The 25457-nt window shown below is 39.3% G+C and overlaps 2 protein-coding genes across 2 annotated transcripts in view; both read right to left on the bottom strand.

Moving 5' to 3' along the window:
* Positions 1–297: 297 nt before the first annotated feature.
* On the bottom strand, positions 298–17234 carry LOC132112947 (stAR-related lipid transfer protein 9-like). The gene is made up of 11 exons (XM_059520710.1): positions 11765–17234; positions 10671–10868; positions 10409–10592; positions 10155–10295; positions 9973–10066; positions 2296–2456; positions 2153–2217; positions 1876–2078; positions 1036–1115; positions 798–956; positions 298–705 (listed from the first exon to the last, which is right to left on the bottom strand). Exons 1-11 carry the CDS (start codon positions 16861–16863, stop codon positions 604–606), a joined length of 6486 nt encoding a protein of 2161 aa, XP_059376693.1. The 5' UTR covers positions 16864–17234; the 3' UTR covers positions 298–603.
* LOC132113387 (stAR-related lipid transfer protein 9-like) overlaps positions 17000–25457 on the bottom strand; it is a 52215-nt gene continuing 43757 nt past the window's right edge. The window contains exons 17-23 of the mRNA XM_059521170.1: positions 20949–21074; positions 20724–20806; positions 20486–20547; positions 19986–20158; positions 19223–19694; positions 17157–18799; positions 17000–17043 (exon numbers count right to left, since the gene is read on the bottom strand). Of these exons, the coding sequence (XP_059377153.1) occupies positions 17000–17043; positions 17157–18799; positions 19223–19694; positions 19986–20158; positions 20486–20547; positions 20724–20806; positions 20949–21074 (2603 nt within the window). The remainder of the gene's footprint in view (positions 17044–17156; positions 18800–19222; positions 19695–19985; positions 20159–20485; positions 20548–20723; positions 20807–20948; positions 21075–25457) is intronic.

Genomic DNA, 25457 nt, shown 5'->3' with positions numbered 1-25457 from the left:
TCTGATAGTAGCTTAAGACAATGGTATACATTAAAAGAATACTGTAATGCAGTTGATTGTTTTTACATGAATATCCTTCCTTACAAATAACAGAGCTATGCATAGTTTAGTCCAGGGTTAGGCAACGTTGGAGTGCCGCTGTCCTGCAGAGTTTAGCTCCAACCCTGAAAAAAAGCCTCACTTGTCTGTAGCCTTAGTAATCCTGAAGAACTTGATTAGCTTGTTCAGGTGTGTTTGATTAGGGTTAGAGCTAAACTCCACAGAACAGCGGCACTCCAGGACCAACATTGCCTATCCCTGGTTTAGTCTATATCAAAATGATAATCAAGCAGTAACTATATACATGCATGAAAAAATAGCTTTGGGATTTTACTTTGATCTATCAAAGTATTATAATCTTTTTACAATAATTAATACTTTGGTACATGGGGGCACAGTTACCTAATAACAACAATAAAGATAATGTGTTACACAATATAATCATTCCATCAGTGCTATGTGAAAAAGAATCAAGTAAAGAGCAAGAACATGAGGTGCAAATCTTAGCAAAAACTTTCAGGGCTTTAGTGTAAGTGCTTGTTGCTACATGTGTAACCTGATTGATCATAAAGAAAAGAAAGAATCGAGGTCTGCTATGACAGCTGCTTGCTTCCTAGACACTGTATTCAGCAGTCTAGGAGCCAAGGACGGGCTCCCCAAATCTACCTATTGAGGGACACACAGGAAACAATGAGCAAATACTAATTTAGTAAACGGATACATGGTGAAGGAAAGAATACAAGAGCAAGCTATCTTACTTGTAACAAGTAGATGACAGTGACGAGCTCTCGACCATTACGCTGGCTGGGTTGAAGTATCCAAGCGCTTGGTAGAATCTCACCACGAACAGTATCCACACTGGGACGTGGCAGTGTCTCCTCAAATACAGACTGCATGGCCAGCACCCACATATCATCCTAACGAAAAGAGGTCAGATCAAAATCAATGAAGGTACTTTTGGATAAAGCTAATCACAGAATAGACTGTAAAGAAAACCTGTTTGGATTCTGTACTGAGGCAGCAGAAGTCCCGCGGCTGTTTAAGCTGGCAGTTGGATACATCCGTCAAAAGATAGACTGATTGAAGAAAAACACAAGACTCAGCAATACAATACTATACAATTAATTTTGCTTTTGCCTGCATCTGAAGGTAAGTTATAATCATATCTTATCTATTAAGCCTGCTATTTACTCAAGTTTTTGAATCCTTTAAGATAACAATTTCACAAAAAGAGACAAGGCAGATTGAGCGACATGTAAAGTGTTCAAAAGATCTTCCCTACTTGCATCTGTCATGGTACTCTCATGAATGGCGGCAGACATTAACGCAGAGTAGAATTGTTGAATAAAGTCGTTATTTTTGTTTTCTTTGCACACAAAACATATTCTCGTAGCTTTGTAAAATGAAGGTTTTTCACTGATGTCACATACACTATTTTAATGATATCCTTACTACCGTTCTGGGACTTAAATGTGGTAGCTGTCTATGCAGGTCAGAAAGCTCCATCAAGAATATCTTAATTTGTGTTCCAAAGATGAACAAAGGTCTTAAAGGATTGTAATGAGATGAGGGTGAGTAATTAATTAAAATTTTCTTTATTGGGTGAACTATCACTTTAAGACTTTCTCCTCCGATTTATGATCTTCTTAGGTCTTCATTTATGAAAATTCAGATTTGCAGAAACCACATACTGATTCTTCAGTGCATGCAAGCCTTAGAAGTGCTCACATTGTAGCATAGCAAAGACCATTAATTGCCCATCAGTAAACATGTGACACTAGATGATCAAAGACTCTTAAAATTTGTCAAAACCATATATTGTGCACTAAGCCTTACCTAGTTGTGTGCTTTGGTCCAATGGTCGTGTCCAGGCAGATTTAATAGACTCGTGGTACAGGTGAGTCTTTGAGTGATCTCGAACTATAGACCACAGACTGGCCAAAGGTCTCTCCAGCTCAACTGCTCCAAGAAACCCATGAGCTGAGGGTCTGGAAGTAGCCTTGTGAAAGACTTGAACGCCTCTCTCCACACCTTGTTGCCTGGTAAGAAATGGAACGTAAGGACGGAATACATCTAAGAGGTTTATACATGCAAAATATGCAAATTAGTGTACCTCCAACCAGCAGCTGCCTTCCCAGCCAGCAGATTCCTCGCATCACCACCAGAGGCCAAATATACCTAAAACAAACCAGCAAGTCCATGAAGCATTTGATATCGATATGCTCTTGAATATTTTGAAACATGAAAATAGCATACTTCAGAAATAGCACTGGCAAGAGTACAGTCTGCGATATCCTGATATGAAGTTGATATAGATGAAGGAGAGCCAAAGGAGAGAGTGCGTTGTTGAGCACAGGGAGGAGATGATGGAGTGGAGGAGGACTCGTATCCAGTTACAGATGTCTCCAGGCTGACATCTAGAGAGAATAGGAGATCTGATTAAGTGGATTCTTTCTTTCTTTTCTTTTAGACACCATACCAGCTTCTAATGCTATATTCATGGCGAGAATAAAGTGCAATCAATCATAGGAAGACTAGAAAAGATGTTTAAAATGTATTTCCTCTAGAAATCTTAGAACCATGTTCGGATTCACTTGATTAAAAACTTTTCCTAAGGTATCAACAGAATAAAACAGGTTTCTTACAGGGGCAGATGTAATACAATGTTTAATGGACAATGAATTCTGACAAGATAAACATTTTGGAGGATGTATGTGTAATTTTTGTCCTATTCTGCATCTTGTATAGATGACTAGATTCCAACGATTCTTAAAACAGAGATTATGTTTTTTCCTCACATCAGGATTTATTTCATGCAACTTATTATTTTGACATTGATCCCATTCTGATTGCCATTTATTTCAGATGTATATTCAATATTCATTTATCGTTTTAAGTCTGTAAAAGGTATAGAACACTTTACTAATTCTGTGGATAGTGCTTCTTTTTCTGCATTGTACGCTTTCTCATTGCCAGCAATTCCTGAGTGTCCAGGTACCCAGCAAAAGTAGATGTTAAAAGTGTTTGATTTGAGCATTGATAATTTAACGAAGATCTTGACTACTGTTGGATGATCAGTTTTCATACTTTCCATTGAATCCAGGCATGATTTTGAGTCTGTCATTATTAAGAATTTCTTTGAAGACGTTTCAATAAATTTTAATGCCAACAATAAAGCATTTACTTCTGCTGTGAAGATTGAACTTTGATCTGGAATACGTACTGTATACCTTGATGTACTTCATTCGTTGCAAAAGCTGCCGCTACCTGGTTTTCAGATTTGGAGCCATCTGTGTATATTAGAGTATGCTGGGGATAAATAGCTCTTATTTTTAAAAATTGTAGCTGATAATCATTTGGATGTGTTTCCGATTTTTGATTCTTTGATAAATCCAACAAAATAAAGGTTTTTTTTTATATCTTATTTTTATAAGGTGGAATTTTGCCAAAGTGAGTTTGTTCCAAGATGTTTAAATCTACTTTGAGATTTTCCAGATGAGGTTTTATACGTAGACCAAATGGATGAATGATTTGGTTTTCTTTCATACATCATTGAATGTCATAAGCCTTGATGATGTATAGTATCCAAGGATTGTATATATGATTTCCTGGCAGATCCATAAACAATAATTCCATTGCCAACTTCGATCGGATCAGAGTTCTATATAAGTTCATAAGTGATGTCATATCTGCTTCCCATTTAGTTTTAGACAAAACCTTTACGATGTTCATGTCTTTAGAACACTTCTTTTTAAGCATTTAATATGTGGAATTAGGGGTGTCGCGATATACCGGTATTGACGATAACCATGATATTCAAAGCAACAATTATATATATCGTGTAAATTTAGTGTGTGACAATATACCGGTATTAGCGATAACCGCAATATTTAAATGAACAGTTCTCTTATGATAACATCACATGTAAATAACTCCAGTGCCAGTACCTGATTGAGCTCCCAGGTGGCAGTATTGTGCCTTAACACTGACTCCTGTCACACAAGAAGAAGACGCAGCGCTCTCAGCTACTCCGAGGAGAGCTGTGTTCGTCAGAGTAAGTTACCATTATTTTACTAGTCATAGAATGGGAAACGTAATATTAACCTGTTAACAGCGGTTTTCTGTTCATATATTTAAGTAAAGGGTGATTATTTTAATAAGTACCGCGTTTTTTTGTATTTGCAATCAATACGGCCTGTGCATAGTCACACTTTATTTCTTTGTTCAAATCTATTAACAGTTACACAATTAAAACTTATCTTTAAAAACTGAGCAACCACATTGCTGCATTAAACTTGTAAAATGTTAAGTTGGTTGCAGTCCCATGCACTCAAAGCCTCATCTGCGGTCATTCTTCAGTAAGGTTCATTAGTTAACATTAGGTAATTACATTAGTTAACAAATATAAATAACATTAATAATGAACAATATTTCCACAGCATTTATTAATCTTCGTTCATCTTAATTTCAGCATTTACTTATGCATTCTTAAAATCAGGTATATCCAAAAATAATTCTGGTTCATTCTGCAATGAACGAAGTTGACAAAAATGCATACAGACAGTTTTTGTTTGTGAAAATTTAGAGCCATTCCGTATAGACCAGGGATTGACAACTCCAGTCCTGGAGGGCCATTATCCTGAAGAGTTTAGCTTCAGCCCTCATAAAAACTCACCTGCCTGTATCTATCTATCTAGTAAACCCGAAAACACTGATTGCCTTGTTCAGGTGTGTTTAATTAGGGTTGGAGCTAAACTCTGCAGGACAGTGGCCCTCCAGGACCGAAGTTGCCTATCCCTGGTATAGACCATGAGAGCATTTTTTTATTTTTAGCTGGATTTTTCGTTCAATAGTGTTTATAAATGTAAATAAATTTATGCATTTAGCAGACGCTTTTATCCAAAGCGACTTACAGTGCATTCAGGCTATCAATTTTTACATATCATATCATGTGTTCCCGGGGAATCGAACCCCCAACCTTGTGCTTCTATAACAAATGCAGATGTCATCTACATATAAACTACAAAGAACATTAGAACCAATAACCTGAGCAATACTGTCAATTTTAATACTAAAAAGAGTTACTGATAAAATACTTCCTTGAGGTACTCCAAGTTCTTGTTTATGCGGGTCGAACACAGTATTGTCTACCTTGATTCTAAAAATCCTATTCGAAAGAAATCTTCCAATAACAATTGGCAGACGACCTCTAAAATGTGGTCGATACAGATCCTTTAAGATTCCATCCTTCCAAAGTGGTATCCTAGGCTTTTTCCAAGTAAAAAAAAAAAACAGATACAGCATGTTCTTTCTTAATAAACGCATCACGGATATATCTTTCAAGACTGACAAGGTGATCTGTTGTGCTTCCATTTTTCCTAAAACCACATTGGGCCTTACTTCTAAGTTGTTTGGATTCCAGGAACCAGACTAGATGATTATTTACCATCCTCTCCATAGCTTTACATAAACAACTGGTTAAAGCTATAGGTCGATAATTTATAGGAGCACTATGGTTTTTTCGTTGTTTTGGGATAGGAATAATTTCAGCTTCAAGCCAAGATGATGGGATATTTCCTGATATCCAAATAGAATTAACAGTTCCCAGAAGCTTCTTCAGAAAGAGGTGAGGTAAGTTCTTTGTAAATTGATAATGAACTTTATCTGGTCCAACCGCTGTATCATGGGATTTCCTAATGGCTCATTGTAGTTCTTTCAAGAAAAAAATCTGATTGTATGGCTTTCAATTATTTGAAATAAAATTTATTTTCTCTATCTCTTGTTGAATTTTGAAATGTTCTTAAAGCAGGAGAACAAATATCAAAAAATTAATTCTTTTTAAAAGTTCTTGCTAGAATATTTGCAATATGTTGTTTTGAAGTCAAGAGTAAATCATGTTGCTTGATGTGTTGTATTGCGAACCAATGGTTTCACCCTTCATTTTCCGTATCAAATTCCAGATTTTGGTTGATGGAGTGCTAGGTGATGTACTGGCAACAAAACTTCTCCAGCTTTCCTTCTTAACTTCATTGATAGTTCTTCTTGCTTTTGCTCTAGCAATCTTGAGTTTAATAAGATTTTCAGTTGATGGATGTTTTGTAGAAATATCTTTCTGCTTTTTTCCTTACTTTAATAACTTCTTTACATTTATCATCAAACCATTGGAGTTGTTTAGATTTGTGTTTAATGATGTTTTTGGGACTGTATCATTTGCAATAGACATTAGCGTATCTGTAAAAGTTTCCAAGGCGTCTGGGCTGTCCTCCACAAAATGTGTAAATCTCTCATAACATAGAGCTTGAAATTGATACCGGTTAGCTTTTTTGATTTTCCATCTTTGTGTTTTTGCTTCTTCTTTTCCTTAAGTAACGATTATTGGAAAATGGTCACTTCTACAAATGCCATAAGTTATATAAATAATAACATAAGGTGTTATTATTTATAAAGTCCTCAATCTTCTTTCCTTTTGTATTACAATGATCACTGCCCCCCAGCAAGTTATGAGTGTTAAAATCTCCCATGAGAATAAAAGGAGATGGAAGTTGATTTACAAGATCATCTAAGTATGTGTGTGTCAAATTTAAGTCTGGAGGGATATAAATGGAGCCTGCTGTCACTTGTAGTCTGCTATTAATACTGATAGGACTATGAATTACATTGTTTCTTACTAGTATTGCTGTACCACCAGAAGCTCATTTGTCATTCGGACCAAAGGTGGCAAATACTGTAAAAAAAATGTTTTAAGTTACAATCAGTTGAGAGTTGTATCTCCTGAAGACATATTGCAAGGGGGTCAAAGGTTGTAGTTAAACGCTCTAATTCTGTGAAATTTGCTCTGACCCCACGACAATGCCATTGGATGATAAACTCTTTCATTACCTATTAGGAAGAACAGGAACATTTGTCCCAACTTTTCCTTTTGCAGATGGGCTTCTACTATAATGTTCACTCTCTTTCATTTCCACATCTTTTATTTGTCTTGTCTTTGATGTTTCATCTTGAGATACTTTGGATTGAGAGTTTGATTTCCTGTTGCTTTTACTTGTCCTCTGATTTTCTGGTTTGTGTCATTTGAGGGAACTTCATTTTGTTTTTCTGTAATTTTTGCCCTTGAGAGAGTAGAAGCAAAGGTTTTATTCAGAGTAAAAATAGTTTATAATAAATAATTTCCTTTTCTTTGATCCACATGGGACACTGTTTTGATGCAGCCGAATGATCACCTGTGCAGTTACAACATTTAGTTGGTTTCTCACAACTCCCCTTGTCATGGCCTTCTTCTCCACAGTTACAACAGATGTGTCTGTTTTTGCAACTATTAAATCCATGTCCTTACTTTTGACAATTGAAACACCTGAGAGAATTAGGTATATATAGGTCTAAGGGAACACTTACATACCCGATCTGAATTCTTTCTGGAAGGAGTGGTTTATTAAATGTGATGATGTATGCATTAGTTTTAATTATTCTTGCTTCTCTTTTGATAATAATTCGTTTCACATTTGTTACTCCTTGGGCCCTATTTTAACGATCTAAACGCAAAGTGTAAAGTGTAAAGGAAAAACGGTTGGCGCACCTGGGCGCATGGTCTAAATGGGTTGTCCCTATTATCTTAATGAGTAATGGGTGTTTTTTGGGCGTAACGTGCAATAAACCAATCAGAGTCTCATCTTCCATTCCCTTTAAGAGCCAGTTGCGCTCGTGCCATGATGGATTTGCTATTTACATGGCGGAATTTGGCAAGCACAAAGACAGAACAAGTCTCCGAGATTAAACGGAGCTGATCGTGTGCGGGCAAATAAGATACATGCGATGACTATCCATTATGACATGTAGGCATTTATTTATATATATATATATATATATATATATATGTGGCATTTAAACGATGCCCAATTGGCACTAAGGGGCCTAAAGTGTGCCAAGAAAACATCCCCCACACCATTACACCACCACCAGCAGCCTGCACAGTGGTAACAAGGCATGATGGATCCATGTTTCTCATTTTCTTTACGCCAAATTCTGAAACTACCATCTGAATGTCTCAACAGAAATAGAGACTCATCAGACAAGGCAACATTTTTCCAGTCTTCAACGGTCCAATTTTGCAAATTGTAGCCTCTTTTTCCTATTTGTAGTGGAGATGAGTGGTACCCGGTGGGGTCTTCTGCTGTTGTAGCCCATTCGCCTCAAGGTTGTGCGTGTTGTGACTTCACAAATGCTTTGCTGCATACCTCAGTTGTAACGAGTGGTTATTTCAGTCAAAGTTGCTCTTCTATCAGCTTGAATCAGTCGGCCCATTCTCCTCTGCCCACAGGACTGCCGCATACTGGATGTTTTTCCCTTTTCACACCATTCTTTGTAAACCCTAGAAATGGTTGTGTGTGAAAATCCCAGTAACTGAGCAGATTGTGAAATACTCAGACCGGCCCGTCTGGCACCAACAACCATGCCACGCTCAAAATTGCTTAAATCACCTTTCTTTCCCATTCTGACATTCAGTTTGGAGTTCAGGAGATTGTCTTGACCAGGACCACACCCCTAAATGCATTGAAGCAACTGCCATGTGATTGGTTGATTAGATAATTGCATTAATGAGAAATTGAACAGGTGTTCCTAATAATCCTTTAAGTCTATGGCGCAGTCTATTTTCAGCTCCTTAAAAATAGCAATGTGCCAGCAATGCTCCTGAACGCACCTCTTTTTTAGACAAGCATGCCCATGGGCGCACAAATGGGCGCAAATACATTTGCTAATTAAACAACGTGGCGCTGGACGGGAAACTGCGAATGGTGCCGGACTGAAACTAGCAAACACACTTGCGCTGCGCCTTGCGTCGCATTGCGCCGGGTGTATTATAGGGCCCCTTGAGTTTTAAGCTCATTTGTTATTTCTTCTTCATCTACATCATCCAGTTCTCTAGTACGAATTATCCCTTTACTATAGTAAACTCTGAACTCCTGCCAGCATATTAGCATGTAACAGGTTTTCAGCATTTGCCTTTTTACAGCATTCAACAAGAATTTGTCTCGAACTAAATTTTTTCACTTCTTTAACAGTTCCTGCTATTCTTGCAATAACCTTTTGTATGGCAAAAGGGGAAAGCTTGGTGTTTGGGAGATCTGAAGAGATAGATTCAATAGTAATAAACTTTGGCCAATCATCATTACTCGTTAGAGGAAAACTTCTGTTTGCTGTACTGTTATCCGTGTCTAGTTCCCAAAAAATATTTTTTTGAGTTGCGTTTTGTAGCCATATTTAAATGTTTAAATTTCATCATCTCTACTCCCCACCCACCTCAGAGCCCCAAAAAAAGGGATGCACAGCGCCGCAGATCACCAGCAGATTATGCATCATGGATATAAAAATGGTATACTCAAGCAAAGTAAGCTATCATTTGCTCAAATCACTTGATTGAACCTAAGCCAACGCCTTCTGGAAATATATATGACGAAAAGTATTTCCCAGGGCATGCCTTGACCAGCGAATTGATTGGATCGAGCCATTCCAACCTCCCGTCTAGGTGAAGTAGGAGCCAAAGTACCGTGTTGAAATAATGGAAACCTCAGTAAACCACATTTCTCAGGGACCAGGATCTCTTCCACAATCGACACAGGTCGCAACTCACGGCAAACGAGTTGTCCCATTTAGAATATTAAGGATCTGTTTACTTCCAAATTCTTTCAGTGTGATAATGGAATAGATCGACACAAGAATATAAGAATATAATTATAATTAAAAATAACTGTAACCCTAGTAAGGGGGGCTAAAGGGTTGTTCTCTCTTGCCCAAGGAGAAGACCCTAGCACTACGGAGGGAAGGAGCATGCCACTGTTCCTTTCACAGGCTACCATAAAAACTGGGTCCTGTGCCGTACCCGGGATTAAGTGGATTCAAAACCGTTGGGTTTTCAATCGTTTATGGGTTATTGCTCACCCTGGACTGACAACCATCTACGCTGAGCTTTTGAAGTCTGCAACGGAATCATAGGAGGTCGAGTCCTTACTTTGAATTCTGAGACTCCATTTACCTAAGGAATGAGGAGAAGAGCTTGAAAAACAGCATTTTAAATGAAAATATTATGGAAGCACGTTAAACTTTTTAGTGTGGTTCCTTACCTGTATTAATGGTGAATTAATATCTTTAAATAAAGCAGCATTGCTGCTGTTGTACCCTGAAGTGGGCCCTGAGGAGAGACTCAGGTTCGAACCACTACATAAAGTACTGTTACTAATGCGTGTGCGAAACCGCAGGTCATCCTACATAAGCAACAGGGAAATAGGGAAAGAAATTATGCAAAACTATTTCAAAACAGCAAAGGTTGATATTTCCTGATTCTTTGAAGTTTTAAAAATGATCAAGTGTCACTGACCTTCACTGCCAGTGAGAGAGCTTGCTGCTGTAGTCGTCTCTTCTCCTGTTCGGTCCTCTCACGGAGTCGGTCTCGTGCACGTGCAATCTCTGCTCTTGCCTCCTCACGGGCTCGACTGTAGTCACGCAATAGAAGCTCAATGTCAGATGGACATTGACCCTCCCTTCTTGGTGAATCAGGTACTCTGTGGAAGGGCATCTGGTTTTGTATGTAGAATTCTAGAATATTACATCAAAATGTAACTTTTGAAATTCCAAATCACCTGCTGGTTTCGACAATCTCTTGTCTGATCTGCTGCATATATTCCCTTTGTCTGCTTGGCAGGTCTGAAACTCTTTGAGATTGCTCCTCATCATTTATAGGGATCCGACGCTTACTGGGACTGAGGCTTCGAGCCCGACGGCAAATCTGAAAACGGGCTTCTCTGTCTTTTCTCAAACTTTCAATGCTCTTCCTGTGCCTGATGACAGAACAGAATTCAATTTAACACAAACTCTGAAAACTAAGGGTGCTTTCACACTTGGTCCAATTGCTTGCCTTGAACCATTGCTGGAATGTTCCCATACCCTGGCCCCAGTTTGTGTGCATTGTGTATACACTATATTTTTGGGGTCTAAACCACAGTATTTATTGCTTGTTAATGACCATGTATTGTGCTACATCTTTTAGAACATGTGAATTTATTTTCCCATGCGTCAACACAGAAATTTGTCTATATGGTCAAATATATTGCAAATGTTTGAAAATAACATAAATTCCTGCTGGAGCCATTCACATCATCCAAACACACCAAATTCTGATGACAAATAAACCTGGGTACAAATCAAAGTGCTAGTGTGCACCCTAAATGTATTTCCAAAGGAAAAAAAAAACTTTAAAGGGGTCACGAACTGAGAAATCAAAATTCCTTTGATATTTTGACATGTAAGAGGTCATTGTGTTACGAAAACATTCTTTTTCAAGTTTCAGAACTCAAAACTTTCTCATTAGTCTAAAAACAGATTATATTGAAGCAAATCCGCCAAAATGACAGGTTGTTGAATGTGCCACTTTATGATGTAATAGTGACAAAGCTGTGCCTACTATTTTGAATCTGACATTCATGTCGCACCACACAAGTGTGAGTAACCATTTTTATTACGTGGTCACTACAGGAGAGAAAATAAACTATTATTTATAAATTATGTTTTTTGATGTAAAAATCTTTTATAAGTGGACCTCGGTATATAATACTCGGTATATAATCTCGATAAGAACGGTCCAAAATAAAAAAAACAAAGGCAGTTCATGACCACTTTAAATATTGTACAAACTTTGTAATACTTCAAATAATATGTAATCACAGGTTATACAGACCTGTTAAGGAGCTCCCGTTTGTCACAGTCTAAAAACGCCTTTTTAGAACCAGACTTGAGAATCTTAAGCAGAGTGTCTGTTTCCCCTTGGCCATAATGCAGCCTGGCCTCTGTGAGTTCAACAGTCAGCTGATGAGGGCTCAGATCCATATGTACAGAGGCTAAAACCTGCTCACGTTCTTTCCTCAGCTTCTCAATTTCTTGTGCCCTCCTGTCTGTTTTGTCTGATGGCTCTTGCCAGTAACTGGGGCTGAGCTTTGTGAACTGCTGTCCAATTGGTCTGTGAATTTTACTAAATGTTGATGGTGGTTGCTGTTTAATGCCAGACCAGTTAGTAAATTTGTTGTGCATGGGCAGATCATCAGGGATCCACTGATGTTCTCTGAGTGTGGTGGATTCTGCCAGAGGATTGATGCTGACCAGAACATCTGTGTTGCACTCGCTTGGCACCAGAGACATCACATCATCTTCCTCCTGTTGCACAGTAATTTGTTTTGAATGATCCCAACTCTTTATTATATACTTGGAAGATCTGTGGCTCAAATGACTGTTCACAGTTAAAAAATTAGGTTTTTCTATGTTTTCAGTTTTAGATTGTCTGACGTTATCTGAGGAGGATGCTAGTTGGACACCAGTGTTACTGCTTGGAGGGGAAAGGGACATTCTTTGTGGCTGAGATGGGGAATGGTTGGGTTTACTTATGACCCTGTCTTCAACTTCATAAGAATATTCATTCCTCTTATTTTCTATGCATTTGCTGTGGGGACAGATGCTATTTGAGAAGTCATCCGACTCACCTAGATTTGGACAACAACGGTCTCTAAGGTTTTCATAGGTCACAGATGACACTGATGTAGATGCTGTTCTTGCATTTTTATTGTGAAGGATACAAAGGTTCTGCTGATCTAGTACCTTATTCTCATGGTTGGACATTATATGACCTTTCAATGGCATGTTGTATACATTTGAGTACTGATTCTCTTGTCCCTCGGTTTTCTGGTTTGTTGAAGCATGGGTTGTTTTTACTTGTCTTTGCTGTGTGTATCTTGCAGCCTTCACTGTAAGAATAGGGGAGCATGCACGATCCATAAGCATAATTTGTTTATTAAAGCAATTCCTTAGGTCTACATTTCTGTGACAAGTCTGCTTCTCTTCTTGCTTCATATGTGAGCGTTTTGCTCCAAGGTAGCCGGATGAAGACTTCTTACAGGAATTATCGACTGTATTTCCTTTAGTGGGAGCATCCTGATTTGGCATAAGAGTCTCTAATGAAAGAACCTTTTGGGGAGGAATCAGAAAAGTTTGACTCTCAGTCACCTTTGAACTTTTGGGACGTAAATCAGGCAGGCTTTTAATCCTTTCATAGGCCTGTTCACTTTCACATTTATTCTTCAAAATCTTGGCATCACCTCCAAGCTGGGACACATTACAAATATCTGAGCCAATGACTTTAACAATAACATTTACTTCATGGGCTGTAGGATTTGCTGACCTTGGAGCATTCTCTGTCTGGACCCCAATGTCCAGTGAAGTTTGTGTACAACAGTCCCTCTTGTAGTTACTGCCAGATGAAACCTGGAAACAGTCATATTTTGGTGGCTTTTCCCCTGTTCGCATACACTGTATGTTCCCCAGAAGATCAGAGGTGTTGTGTATAAGGTCAGAGAGATGTTCAGACATGTTCTGCAGACTTGTCCACGTGGTTGGGGCACCATTCCCTGGTTTGGACACTGGTGTCTGGGTGCTGCTTCTTCTGTGCCGGCTCTTCCTTTTAAGGTCCTTATTAACCTCAATGGTTTGTGTGCCTTGATTACACCTGCTTGGACTAGGATGTTCCTGAGATTCATACTCAGAGGAGTAGACTAACACTATTTCGTCAACTTGACCTGAACTCTGGCGTAACTCTTCTGAGGCACAATTGTAAGAGTCACATTTCAAAGCTGTTGGGGTCTGCTTATTTGAACTGCTAGAGGAATAAGAAGCTGCCTTCAACAGAGGTTCAGATGAAATTTGATCTCTAGAATATTCATTACTACTCAGTGTGCTAGAGAGGCCTTTATGATTTACATACGCGCTCAAATGGGAACTGAAAGGGGAGTCCTGAATATTTAGGCCATTGTCTACACTACAGCACCTCTTTATATACTTGTTGGAACTACTGAGTGGAGAGTGTTTGCAGGATAAATTGGCTGCACTTCCAAAGGCCTGCTTTTTGTGGACTGCTGTGTTAACCGCCACAGTAGTTCTTGAATGAATAAATGGGTTAATATCACTTGAAGCAAAATGCATTGCAGAATCTCTTGTATGTGGGAAAGTCTCCTCGAATGGCTGAGCAAGGGCTTCCACACAAACTGAAATATCTTCAGAAGAAGCATTCTTCCTTAAAGTAATGTCTTTGTTACCCTTTGATTCCCTCATTTCTATCTTTGGCATTTCTTCGGTAGAACCATGATCTTGTTGACATGCAACTGTCTCAATCCCAACTTTGTTGCGTATGGGAAGTATCTCTCTAGGCTGCTGGGTGTTCTTCTGTCCTGTCTGTGCTTCTAATGATCTTGGACTAATTGCTGAAGGTAAAGGAATGCTTTGTTCATCAAGTGGAGAACTTTTGTATTTGCCAAGAGCATTTTCACTGGTAGGAAGAAGGTTGGTACGAGACACATGACATTTAGATGTGGTACTTTCATCCAAAGATAAATCGGGTGCAGAATCAGTGGATGAACTTGGAGGTGCTATAAAGTGGGCCTTTCTGTATCGCTTTTGTTTCCCTTTCCGTCTGTCATCATTACCACTGCCAACAAAATGTTTTGTAACATTCGCTGCTGTGACATGTTCTGCTTTGTCTGTAGATGTGTTATTATAATATTCCTTTGTATTTTGATTGCAAGGAGTTTGTTTTGCATCGTGATATACCTCAACAGATGTACCAGGCTCTCTTTTTTCAGTTGACTGGTGATTTTTAGGCATATTTGGCTCTTGATTTTTCGGTTGTTGGTTATCACAACTTTGTATTCCTTTGATGCTGCCATCATTATACTGAGATTTAAACACAATTTCCATTTGATTACTTGTGTAGATTGTTTGATCCTTGTTTGTTTTTCCAGTATCACAGATTTTAAGCAAATTGTGCATTTGTGTTCTTTGTGGTGCCTGGCCTAAATCTGAAATTGTGCCATCTTTTCTTAAATCTTCAGAGTAACTTTTGAGTGTGTGCTCCACAGTTCTTTCTTTGTCTTTATCACAATTACTACTGATAGTGGCAGTTTCCAAGGAATGTTTAGTGCAAGTTTTATCTTGGCTGACACAACCATTATGTTTTCCAAGATATCCTTGACCAAATTCATAAAATGCAAGATTGCTTGAAGGCTGGGCTTCGGGAGTTGGGTAACTGCCATCCACTTTTGAGTGGTAATCTTCCATACTTGATACTGAAGAGTTATATGAACATGTCTTTTTATTTTGTGCCTCCATGGTTTGCTGAAATGTATCAGCTACATATTCAGAATGTATACCTGAGACAGTATGTTTCACTGTTGCATCAGAGGACAATGACACCTGAGGAATGTGGCATTTACTCAACTTTACTGGAGTTGAGACCTTCATAAGACAGTTTTCACTTGGTGAGCACAAAGTTTCATTCAAAAGTCTTGAATGTCCATGGGTTAGTGGTTTATCATCACAACTGTCCATTTCCTTAGAGATTAGTGTACTTTCATTTAGTTTTGTTTTGTTGTCAACTACCCGTGCATTCTGGTGCAAGCACTGATTTACTTTCTGAACTTTCTCCAACCCATTTGTCAGCTTAAGAGATAAAGTATCTTGTGCAAACATGCAGGGAAGCAGTGGCTTTAATACTGTTACTCTACCCCCCTCTAAATCCCCTTCGCTGATGCAATCTTTCCCTTGAACAGGGTTTGAAGCATCAACATAATCCTTTCTCAGTTGGGAGCAGACAATTATGCTCTCTTTTGATGTATTCACATCAATAATAGTTTCTTTGACACATGACAACACTGATTCACTTGTTTTTAGTTTATCTGTGCTCTGTTCCTGTGTAGTGCAGTATAGTACTGATTCCATGTTATCACTGACATATTCACATTTTGGACTTTCTTGTTCAACTTTCTTCTCTTCCTTCCTTACAATTTGCTCTTCTGTGCCACTGGAGTTCAAGACTGTGTTATCCTTCATAGTCAAAGAATGTCTTGATTCTGTTTGTGCATTGCCGCTATCAAAGTGCACAGAGTTGTCTACATGAATCTCTGATTTTGACATACATGAGAAAGTCTGGGAACTATTATTCTCACCATGTCCAGCCTGAGTAGTTTTGATATTAAATTCGTGTTTGCTTGTTTTGGCCTTCGAAGTATCCAGTTTAGCAGAAGAAGAATTTTCTGTCTTTGTGTTTGGCTCTTGATCTTCACTGTAGTCTTCTCTTAGAGAGATCATAAAATGTTCTTTCACCACCTCTGATATTTTATCATTAATTGCAGAGTCACTCATCTGAAAATAACGGTTATTGGCCTTTCTTTCCACAATCTGGTCTGCATATTTTCTATCCTCTTTACTGATGTCAATATTGTTTTTTATTTCTGGACTCCTAGAGGATTTCAGGCTAGTACAATTTGTGTGTGTCAATCCACTATCGCATACACTGCTGTCACTTCTTAAAGTATTAATGTGAACTTTGCTGATTAAAGTCTTGTGATCATCACCTGCTAATGGTGCATTTTTTATTTTTATGTCTTCTATCTCTTGATGAGTGTTTTCCATATCAGGTGTTAGCCAGTTTTTCAAAAGAGATATATTTTTTACAGATTCTGCATTGGTTGTTGAACAAGTAGATGACCGTTCCTGATCTATATTTAAAAGTGCTGTCTCAGTGTCGGAAACATATTCATAACTTTTCTTTGGAAGCTTCATATTTCCTACAAAGCCTGCATGAGGGTCTTTCATTTTGCATGCACCAATGATTGGCTCATTCTCCAACTGTATCCCAAAGTGTTCGCCATTTCTGACAAATCTATTAACTTCTCCACCATGCTTGTCTGATTGTTCGATTGTCAGTGAATAATCTTTGGTATCTGTTGTGCAAGCCATTTCAGTGCACTGTTTTGTATAGAAGTAATTATTTTCTTCATCACAGTGTTCAATTGTTTTGCCATTGGCAGTGCTTGCATTGTTGTGTGATTCATTTAGAATCTGTGCTGCTTTAACTTCTGGATCTCCTGCATTGTCACATGTTGAAACCTGATAACCTGCTGTTAGGTTTAAGTGCAACTTCAGAGAACAATCCTCAGGGTACACTGGGGATGAGGATAGCTCCTCTCTAACGTGTAAATCTTCTCTACTAGAGTTAACTGGAAAGAAAGTGGTATTTATTGGGATCTCACCATCTTTGGAACAAGAGTTGATCAGCAATGCTTCAGTCACAGTGGAATTCAGTGGCTCATATTCAGTGGTTAGGGTATTTGGGTCTGATTCCACATTTGAAGAGTCTGTAGAGTCACAGACAGTTGTACATGGTCCTGCATTGGTAGCCAGTTCATTAAAATAGATCTCTTGCCCTGGGATAAAACTGATATCATTCTCTAACAACAGGGTATTTTCAAAGGATGTGTCATTTTGTTCTTCCAGTGTTGTATTTCCAGAGTCAGAACGAGGTGAGCTCTGGCTTTCTGAGGCATTCATGTTGTCGGATAGATCCAGGCTCGTAGAGCTTTGGCATCTACTGCTCTCTATTAGTGTGTGTGGATCCTGTTTAATCAAGTGTCCTGAAGCCCTGATTATTCTTGGACTGTCTGCTGCATCAGTAGATGACCAAGCATCGGTAAGAGCAAGTGGATTCTCAGTCTCTCTCATACTTGCACCACTACAAGGTCTTGATTCAGATGCTAGACAAGAGATGTGTGAAGGCTCTCTAGCCATCCCTTTGCCATTCTCCGTTTTCAATTTCTGACTACCATTAAGGCTCCAGAAAACCTCTGCAGGTACATCTTTGGATATTCTCACTTTCTCTTTATTGCCAATTGCCTGAGAGCTGCTTGAGGCCGGTATTGTAGGGCTGGTTAAGTGGCTTGGAAAATTTTTAAACCTCAGCACTGGTCTGGCAGTCACATGCTTCCCACTGCTCTCCATAACAAGAGAATCTTGAGACATCTGACTGTCTTCACTCTCAGCGTCACTGGAATCACATTCCTCCTGCTGAAGTTGTTCAGCTAGAGCTGTAGCATAAGCTGATGACAGTGAATCCAATGAGAAGATACTATCACAATCTGAAGATCCATTTGGATCCTCCCAACCACCAAGTTCCACCCATCCAGCGGTTTCTTTTTGCCCTGCAACCCATTGCTTGGTACTCGTTAGTACTTCTGCACTATGCCATTGTCTCTGTGGCTTATGTTTTAGTGAGTTAAGCTGCTCCAAATTTTCACAGGACATTGTTGGCTTGATAGGGCACTTTTCCTGTTTCCTGTTTCCTGTCTTGATTTTGTATGATTTCTCATTAAGTGGACCTATCTTTTTATTCACAGATTTGACATTTCTATGTCCCCGTGAGCCTGATGGTGGCTTGCAGAAAACTTTTGTCAAAACACTTCTGATCCCAAAGCCAACAGAGTGGGAAAAAACCTTGCGGATGGTCTCCAAACCTTTATTTCCACCTTGAGACAGAGTCTTTGTTCCCTTCACTGAACTTTTCTGTTTTATTATTGGTAATACTTTTCTAATGACTTTGGTGTTTGAATCCAGACAATTCTTGTCTTGGACACTTGTGCTTTTCTTGACTGTCAACCTCGAGGAGGCCATTTTAAATTTTGTAGCATCAGTTGAACTTGCATCTTTTATGGGACTTCTGATGCTGTCAGAAAAACTGGCCAAACCTGTGGATCCTTGGTCATATCTTGAGGGCATTGTATTTGAACGTCTTCTAATCTTTTGATCTCGGAGACATTCATCAGATTCCCATTTAGTGGAACAAGCAGAGCCAGATAGAGACGCTGTAAACTCAAAAGATCTATTCCTTTTGAGGAACTGGCTGTTTGGAGAAAAAGAAAAAGTATTAAAAGTAAAAAAAAAACACAATCCACTGTTCTTGGTTTTATTGAAAGAATCGTTTTAAATTATAATGTAATCTAAACATGAATAACACCTTGTTTGGTAAGGTGTACTACTTTATTCTTTAAACCAGGTAAACTCCAAAACATGCACAGCGGGTCTCACTCACTTACAATTGCAGTGTTCTATTTATTTTTGCATGCAAAGCAGAACTTTTCACAAAAAAAAAATAAAAATAAAATCTGCTTAACACTTGTTCGTAACATTGCTCTAATATTAATAAATCTAAATGATTAAAAATTAGCAATGACATGCAAAAGGTTAGCACACATACATCATTTCCATATAAGGGCTTTCCAAACAACCCTTCCTTTAGAGCCTCTCAGTAAATGATTACACTCACCTGAAAATAGGAGTGTGCTGAGGGTATAGTCGGGACAGCAGATCAGCAGAAAATGAATGCCTTCGTAAAGTCATTGGACGTCCCCTGAATTTTGAGGGGTAGGCCAGATCTGGAGATGAGGCTTCATCGCCCCCTTGTAGAAGCTCATTTTCTAGCCTCTGCAGCTCTCGCTTTGCCTCCAACAGATGGCGCTTTCGTGCAATCTTCTCCAGTTGGTAACATAACCTTTTGCGGCGCACACGGTTCTCAGCTCTGCGTAATGCATGGTGCTTCAGTAGCTCCTCCTGCACCACTCTTTTCCTGTCACCCATTAACGGTGATGGTTGGACTCTTTCAGCACTGCCTTGCTCCTCAGTCATCTGACTTGATAAACCACTATGAAGTATGAGATCTGTCTGAACCCCTGACTCCAGTGTTCCCTTTTCCCTGTGGGCTTCAAGCCGTTGCTTTTCCTGCAAGATCCACTGCTTGACTTTAGATGCAAAAGAAACCAGAATTTAGAGTAAGGTAAGGTTTATGTTTGAAATTTGGACGATTTCTTATTGTCAGGAATTCAATATTAATTTATTTTAAGCTTTGTTAAAGACTGTGCATTTGCTGCCAAAATAAAAACATCTCAGCACAAAGTGTGTAAAATATAACTAATGTCTTAATCCATTTCTTAAAAGCCTACATTTCAGCAGAAATAAAGTTACTTATTGAAGAGCATTTTCTATATTTTGAACCTTTCTGAATGCCAAACATGCATTTGAATACAACTCACTCTCAGTGTGCTGCTGCCGGAGACGTGCCTGCTCTCTTTCCAGATCTTTCTCCGCTCTTTTCTGCTCCATCTGAATCTCCTCTCGTAGACACTCTATGTACCACTGCTGCTCCTCTAGTTGCTGTCTGGGAACTGTCCCATTGCCTTTCTCATGACAACCTGCTCCTGCAACCCTGAGCACACCAAAGACAAAAACTCATATGCTGGAGGTTGACACACCAGCCAACCAGATATATGACCATTAGTTCTGAAAAATTAGAAACAAAAGATCTAAAGAAAGTTACAATTACACAGCAAACAAACTAGTTTACTTCCATCCCACCTTTCTTTTATTGTTTGCATTCTCACTATAGTAACCAAGCAACACCATGTAAACGCTACAATAAACAACAGTTCCTCCAGAGGCCTCATTACCAGTTCAACATTTAGAAACACCATGAACTTGTACAATATATCTATGGTTCAATAATGTATTGCTCTCGAATAAACAAAACATTTACCTTATGTCAGAACTGGATGAGCTGAGCTCTGTAGAGTTGTAGACCAGACTTCCATCACTGGTCTGCATAAATAAAAAATAAAAAAGTAAATAAATAAGTAAATACATATATGTAATTCGATTCTATTACATTTTCCTGAACTTACTTGAATTTTCTGAGCTATTTTTGTAAATACTTTTAGCCATCTAATCTCAAGGTCATTTTAGTGGATAAATTCATTACAAAGAATGGACCGTACCCGTCTTCTCTCCCTCAGAATAGCCGCCTCTGCAGGGTGGTTGAACCTGAACTTATGGAGTCCTCCTAAGGTAATCACTGAACCTTAGGGGAAACAGAGATGCACAATGTTACTTCAGGATACTCCCAGTATCTGCTAATGTAAATATATTATTTTGTTCTGTATATTTAGATTTTGCTTTACATGCATTTGGTATAACTGTTGTATTTTGAACGTTTCATTTACCTTGTGCAAGTCTGCAGGGTTCCTTGATCTCTCTTTCATTGACTCTGCAGATGTTCCCTGAGACCGGCTTCAGAGTCACCACCCCACTCTTATTCTCAATCTCACAGGAGGAACCTTCTGGCAAGACTGAGGGGTTGAGATGCAAGTCAATCACTGCTGTTCACGTAAAAGATATATATTGCTAAACAGCACTTTAACAGACTATTTTGTATATATGCGTCCCTGGTCATCTCCGAAAGCGGTTCGAGTGATCGGATCACGATATGCTTTAATTCTCATTTACACTAGTACAGAGTCCTGCAATGATGACATGTTTTTGTAGGTCAACCCAACAAGATGTTTTTATTGGCTTTTTGATTATGAAATGTTTATTATGCTTATATGTTTTGTTTATCATGATAATCTTCACAAATGAACAGAACTTGAAAAAAATGAATATAGTCTCCAGAGGTCAAATGTTAAATGTAGCATATAAATGAACAACACCATGGTTGTGAAAGTGAACTGAGTAGATGAGTGATGACAGTATCATTTACCTGTGTAGTCTGCTTTAGCCACTTATTAGCAATCATCTTTTTTTAGACAAGTCAAAGCTTTTTAAAAAATGTCACAAGGGGTCTTAGAAATAAAATGTGAAAATGTTTTATGCTTGTATTAGCTGCAGGTGTTATTTATGCATTTAACTAAACACCCATTCAAAAAAAATTATAAAACAGATTTTTGGGACGATGGAACTGGGAAGTTCAAAAATTCCTCCCTTGTTTCTGGTTTTTGACCTACAAAAATGTGTCATCCCTGTGGCACTATTTAATGCTGTTATTATCAGATGTGTTACGGCCTCAGCCTTATGGGTGTTGCCTGTGTGTATTTGTGTGTTTGTTTCGTTTTCTAATCGGGGGTTTCTTTCTGAATGTAGGCTCCGCCCTTGCGCACCTGTGGCCCGTTGCTCTGATGGCTCGTGCTGAGCATATAAGTGGAGTGTGAAGGAGGGTGAGACACGCGACGGTGACTCCGTGCGCGTCATGATACCTAGCCGCTGGTCAACTCAAACTGTGTTCTTTGTCTTTTGTGCTACTATTTTGTTTATCTTTGTTAGTGTTTGTTATGTCTGTATTGACTTTAGTGTAGAGTAAATGTGTGTTTACATGTGAGGAGAGAGAAAAATTGAGAGACGTGAGTTTGTGCAGTCATCCTATTAGTCTTAATAAATGTTTTGAACTGCTCTCTGCCTTGCGTCACCTTTTATGTTGCTGAACCCTTTAGCAACGAGCATTTTAACAACACGGGTTCCTAACATAAATGGGGGCTCATCCGGGATCTTGTCGTCCAGGATTTGTGTCTGAGTAGTAGCAATTTGATTGATCTCATTTGATTCAGGTGATCCATATTCTCTGGTTAGAAAGAGTAAACCAGCGGGGCTGTGCTTAGCGCCAGTCCTGACGACGGTTTACTGTTTATTGTTTTTCTTTGTTATTTTAGTTTGTTGTTTTTGCAGGTATTCCGGGGGAGAGAGCGATCTCTTAATCGGTACCCTCTGAAGATTAGGTAGGGGATAGTTAGATTAATGGTGAGGTAGGTAGGTCCAGAGAGTGTTGGATCATTCTGATTGTTTTGTGTTTTCTTTTTTAAAAGATGGCAACGTTTGAGTTAAATCAATTTATAGATCAGCCTAGTGTTGAAATATTAGAGACATGTCGGAAAAATTATTTGTTTCTTATTGCTCAACATTATGAGATTTCTATCTCTAGAACACTACGTAAAGAAGAGTTAAAAGCTTGTTTAGTGGCTAGTTTGATTACCAAGGGGGTATTTCCTTCTGAGACTGTTCCAGCAGCGGAGTTGGCGGCACCAGCTGCAGGAAGTTCGCCCTTACGTGTATTGAGTGGTATTCCAGTGACTCCAGTGACTGTGGCTGGCGCGGAGGTAGGTCCGTCTTTTTCGATGCCTAAATTTGAACCTCTTTCACTTTCCACCGAGGCATCATCTGGTTTGCCTTTAGAGTCACGTTTAAAGATACGTTTAGCACGGTTACAATTAGAGACTCAAGATAGAGCTCAGGCGAGACAAGATGATTTGAAGCGTCAGATCGAAATGTATCGAATTGATGCAGATACAAAAGTGCGACTGCGGGAGTTGGAGTTGCAGGTTGTTCCAGAAGTCCCTAAAAAATCTACTTTAAAAACATCTAGTTTGAAGGGTAATTCGGAGACACTGGCTGGTCCATCAAATTCGAGTATTAATTCTGTCTCGGCTGGTACCGCATCTGAATCTGTAGTAGCGCCGGTTTCGACACATTTTGATGTGGCTAAAAATATCGCTATTGTTCCACCCTTCCGTGAGAAGGAAGTTGAAGCGTATTTTCAGGCGTTTGAAAGAGTTGCGGGTGTATTAAGATGGCCAACCGAGGTTTGGGCACTAATGTTACAATGTAAACTATCAGGTAAGGCACAAGAGGTGTGTGCATCTCTCTCGTTAGAGGACAGCGTGCAGTATGATGCCGTGAAAAATGCAATTTTACGAGCATATGAATTAGTTCCTGAGCACTATCGACAACGATTTCGTACCACGAAAAAAGGTACGTCTCAAACTTATGTCGAATTTGTTCGCGAAAAGGGCATTTTATTTGATCGGTGGATCAAAGCGTGCAAGGTAACTGATTATAATTCATTGCGAGAATTGTTGCTGATCGAAGAGTTTAAAAACTGTGTTTCGGAACGTACTGCGTTGTATTTAAACGAACAAAAAGTCAGCACGGTACAACAGGCTGCTGTGTTGGCTGACGAGTACGCATTAATGCACAAAACGGTGTTTTTTAAGCGTTCGTCTGATTCTGGGGGTCCCTCACTAAAAGAAAATGAAAATCTTTCTGATTCAAAAAATAAATGGGTTCCTACCAGTCCGAAGTCCAATAGAGAGTGTGGTTATTGTCACAAGATGGGACACATGATGGCCGAGTGTCGTACTCTAAAACGGAAACAAGAGCGACAAGAGTCCTCATCGTTTCAGCCTCGAGGTTCTGTTTTGGTGAAAACTTTGTCTCCATCATTCTCTGGTTTTCCTGCGACTCCTGATAGCTGTTTTCAGCCTTTTGTGTTCGATGGATTTGTGTCGTTAAATGAGAAGGTCGAAAGCCGAAAACCTGTAAGAATTCTCTGTGATACCGGAGGGTCTCAGTCCTTTATATTATCAGATATTCTGGATTTTTGTGCTGATTCGGCATGTAATACAAGCGCGATTGTGCAGGGTATTGAAATGGGTTTTGTTCCTGTTCCACTTCATCGGGTATATGTTTCTTCTGATTTGGCATCTGGGTGTTTTGAGGTTGCCGTTCGTCCCTCTTTACCTGTGAAAGGTGTTGACTTCATCATGGGAAATGACATAGCTGGAGGTAAGGTAATGCCGGTAGTGCAAGTGGTTGATGTCCCGTGTAATGATTCGCAGGCTGATGCACTTGGTAAGAATTTGCCAAATGTGTTTAGTGCTGTGGGGACGCGAGCACAAGCGAATCGTGACATTCAGGAAAGTGATATTCTTGGCGATTCTGTCTTTTCAAATATTTTGAAAACTGATGTTCTTCCTGATTCTCCAGACTCGTCTAAAATGACTTCTAGGTCATCTGTTTGCTTTGATCTTACCGCTGACTTGTCTGTCTCGCGTGAGACTCTGATTGAAGCTCAGCGAAGTGATCTATCATTAGACAAATGTCGTGCGAGTGCTGAAAATGATAAAATGTTGCTGCGTAACCACCAGTTTTACTGGAACGATAATGTGCTCATGCGTAAATGGAGTAGATCGTTAAATCCTGAGCAGCGGGAAGAGTGGAATGCGGTGCATCAAATTGTGGTACCTTTAAAATATCGACCACATGTTTTAAGTCTGGCCCATGACCATCCTTGGTCTGGACACCTAGGGATAACTAAAACCTATAACCAGGTGCTCCAGCATTTTTTCTGGCCAGGGTTAAAATCTGATGTCGTGAGGTACTGTAAAACATGTCATATTTGTCAGGTCAGTGGAAAACCTAATCAGGTGGTACCGCCTGCTCCTCTCTGTCCTATTCCTGCAGTCGGCGAACCATTTGAGCGTGTTCTAGTTGATTGTGTGGGTCCACTCCCTCGGGCTAAGTCTGGTTGTCAATATTTGTTGACAATCATGTGCGTAGCTACACGTTTCCCAGAGGCCATTCCGTTACGGAATATAACGGCTAAGACTGTAACTAAGGCTTTAACGAAGTTCTTTACAACTTTTGGGCTACCGAAAACTGTCCAAACGGATCAGGGTTCAAATTTCGTGTCGCACGTTTTTTGTACATCATTAAAGGCTCTTGGGGTATCTCACGTCGTATCAAGTGCATATCACCCTGAGTCGCAAGGAGCTTTGGAGAGGTGGCACCAAACATTAAAATCTGCGCTGCGGAAGTATTGTATAGAGACTGGAAATGAGTGGGATGATGGAGTCCCATTGGTTTTGTTTGCGGTGCGTGAGGCGCGACAGGACTCGCTTGGGTTT

The sequence above is a fragment of the Carassius carassius genome, chromosome 32 (genome assembly GCF_963082965.1).
Source record: "Carassius carassius chromosome 32, fCarCar2.1, whole genome shotgun sequence".
Classification (NCBI taxonomy): Eukaryota; Metazoa; Chordata; class Actinopteri; order Cypriniformes; family Cyprinidae; genus Carassius; species Carassius carassius.
Note: the sequence above shows the minus strand (reverse complement) of the source record. Positions and strands in the feature narration are given on the sequence as shown.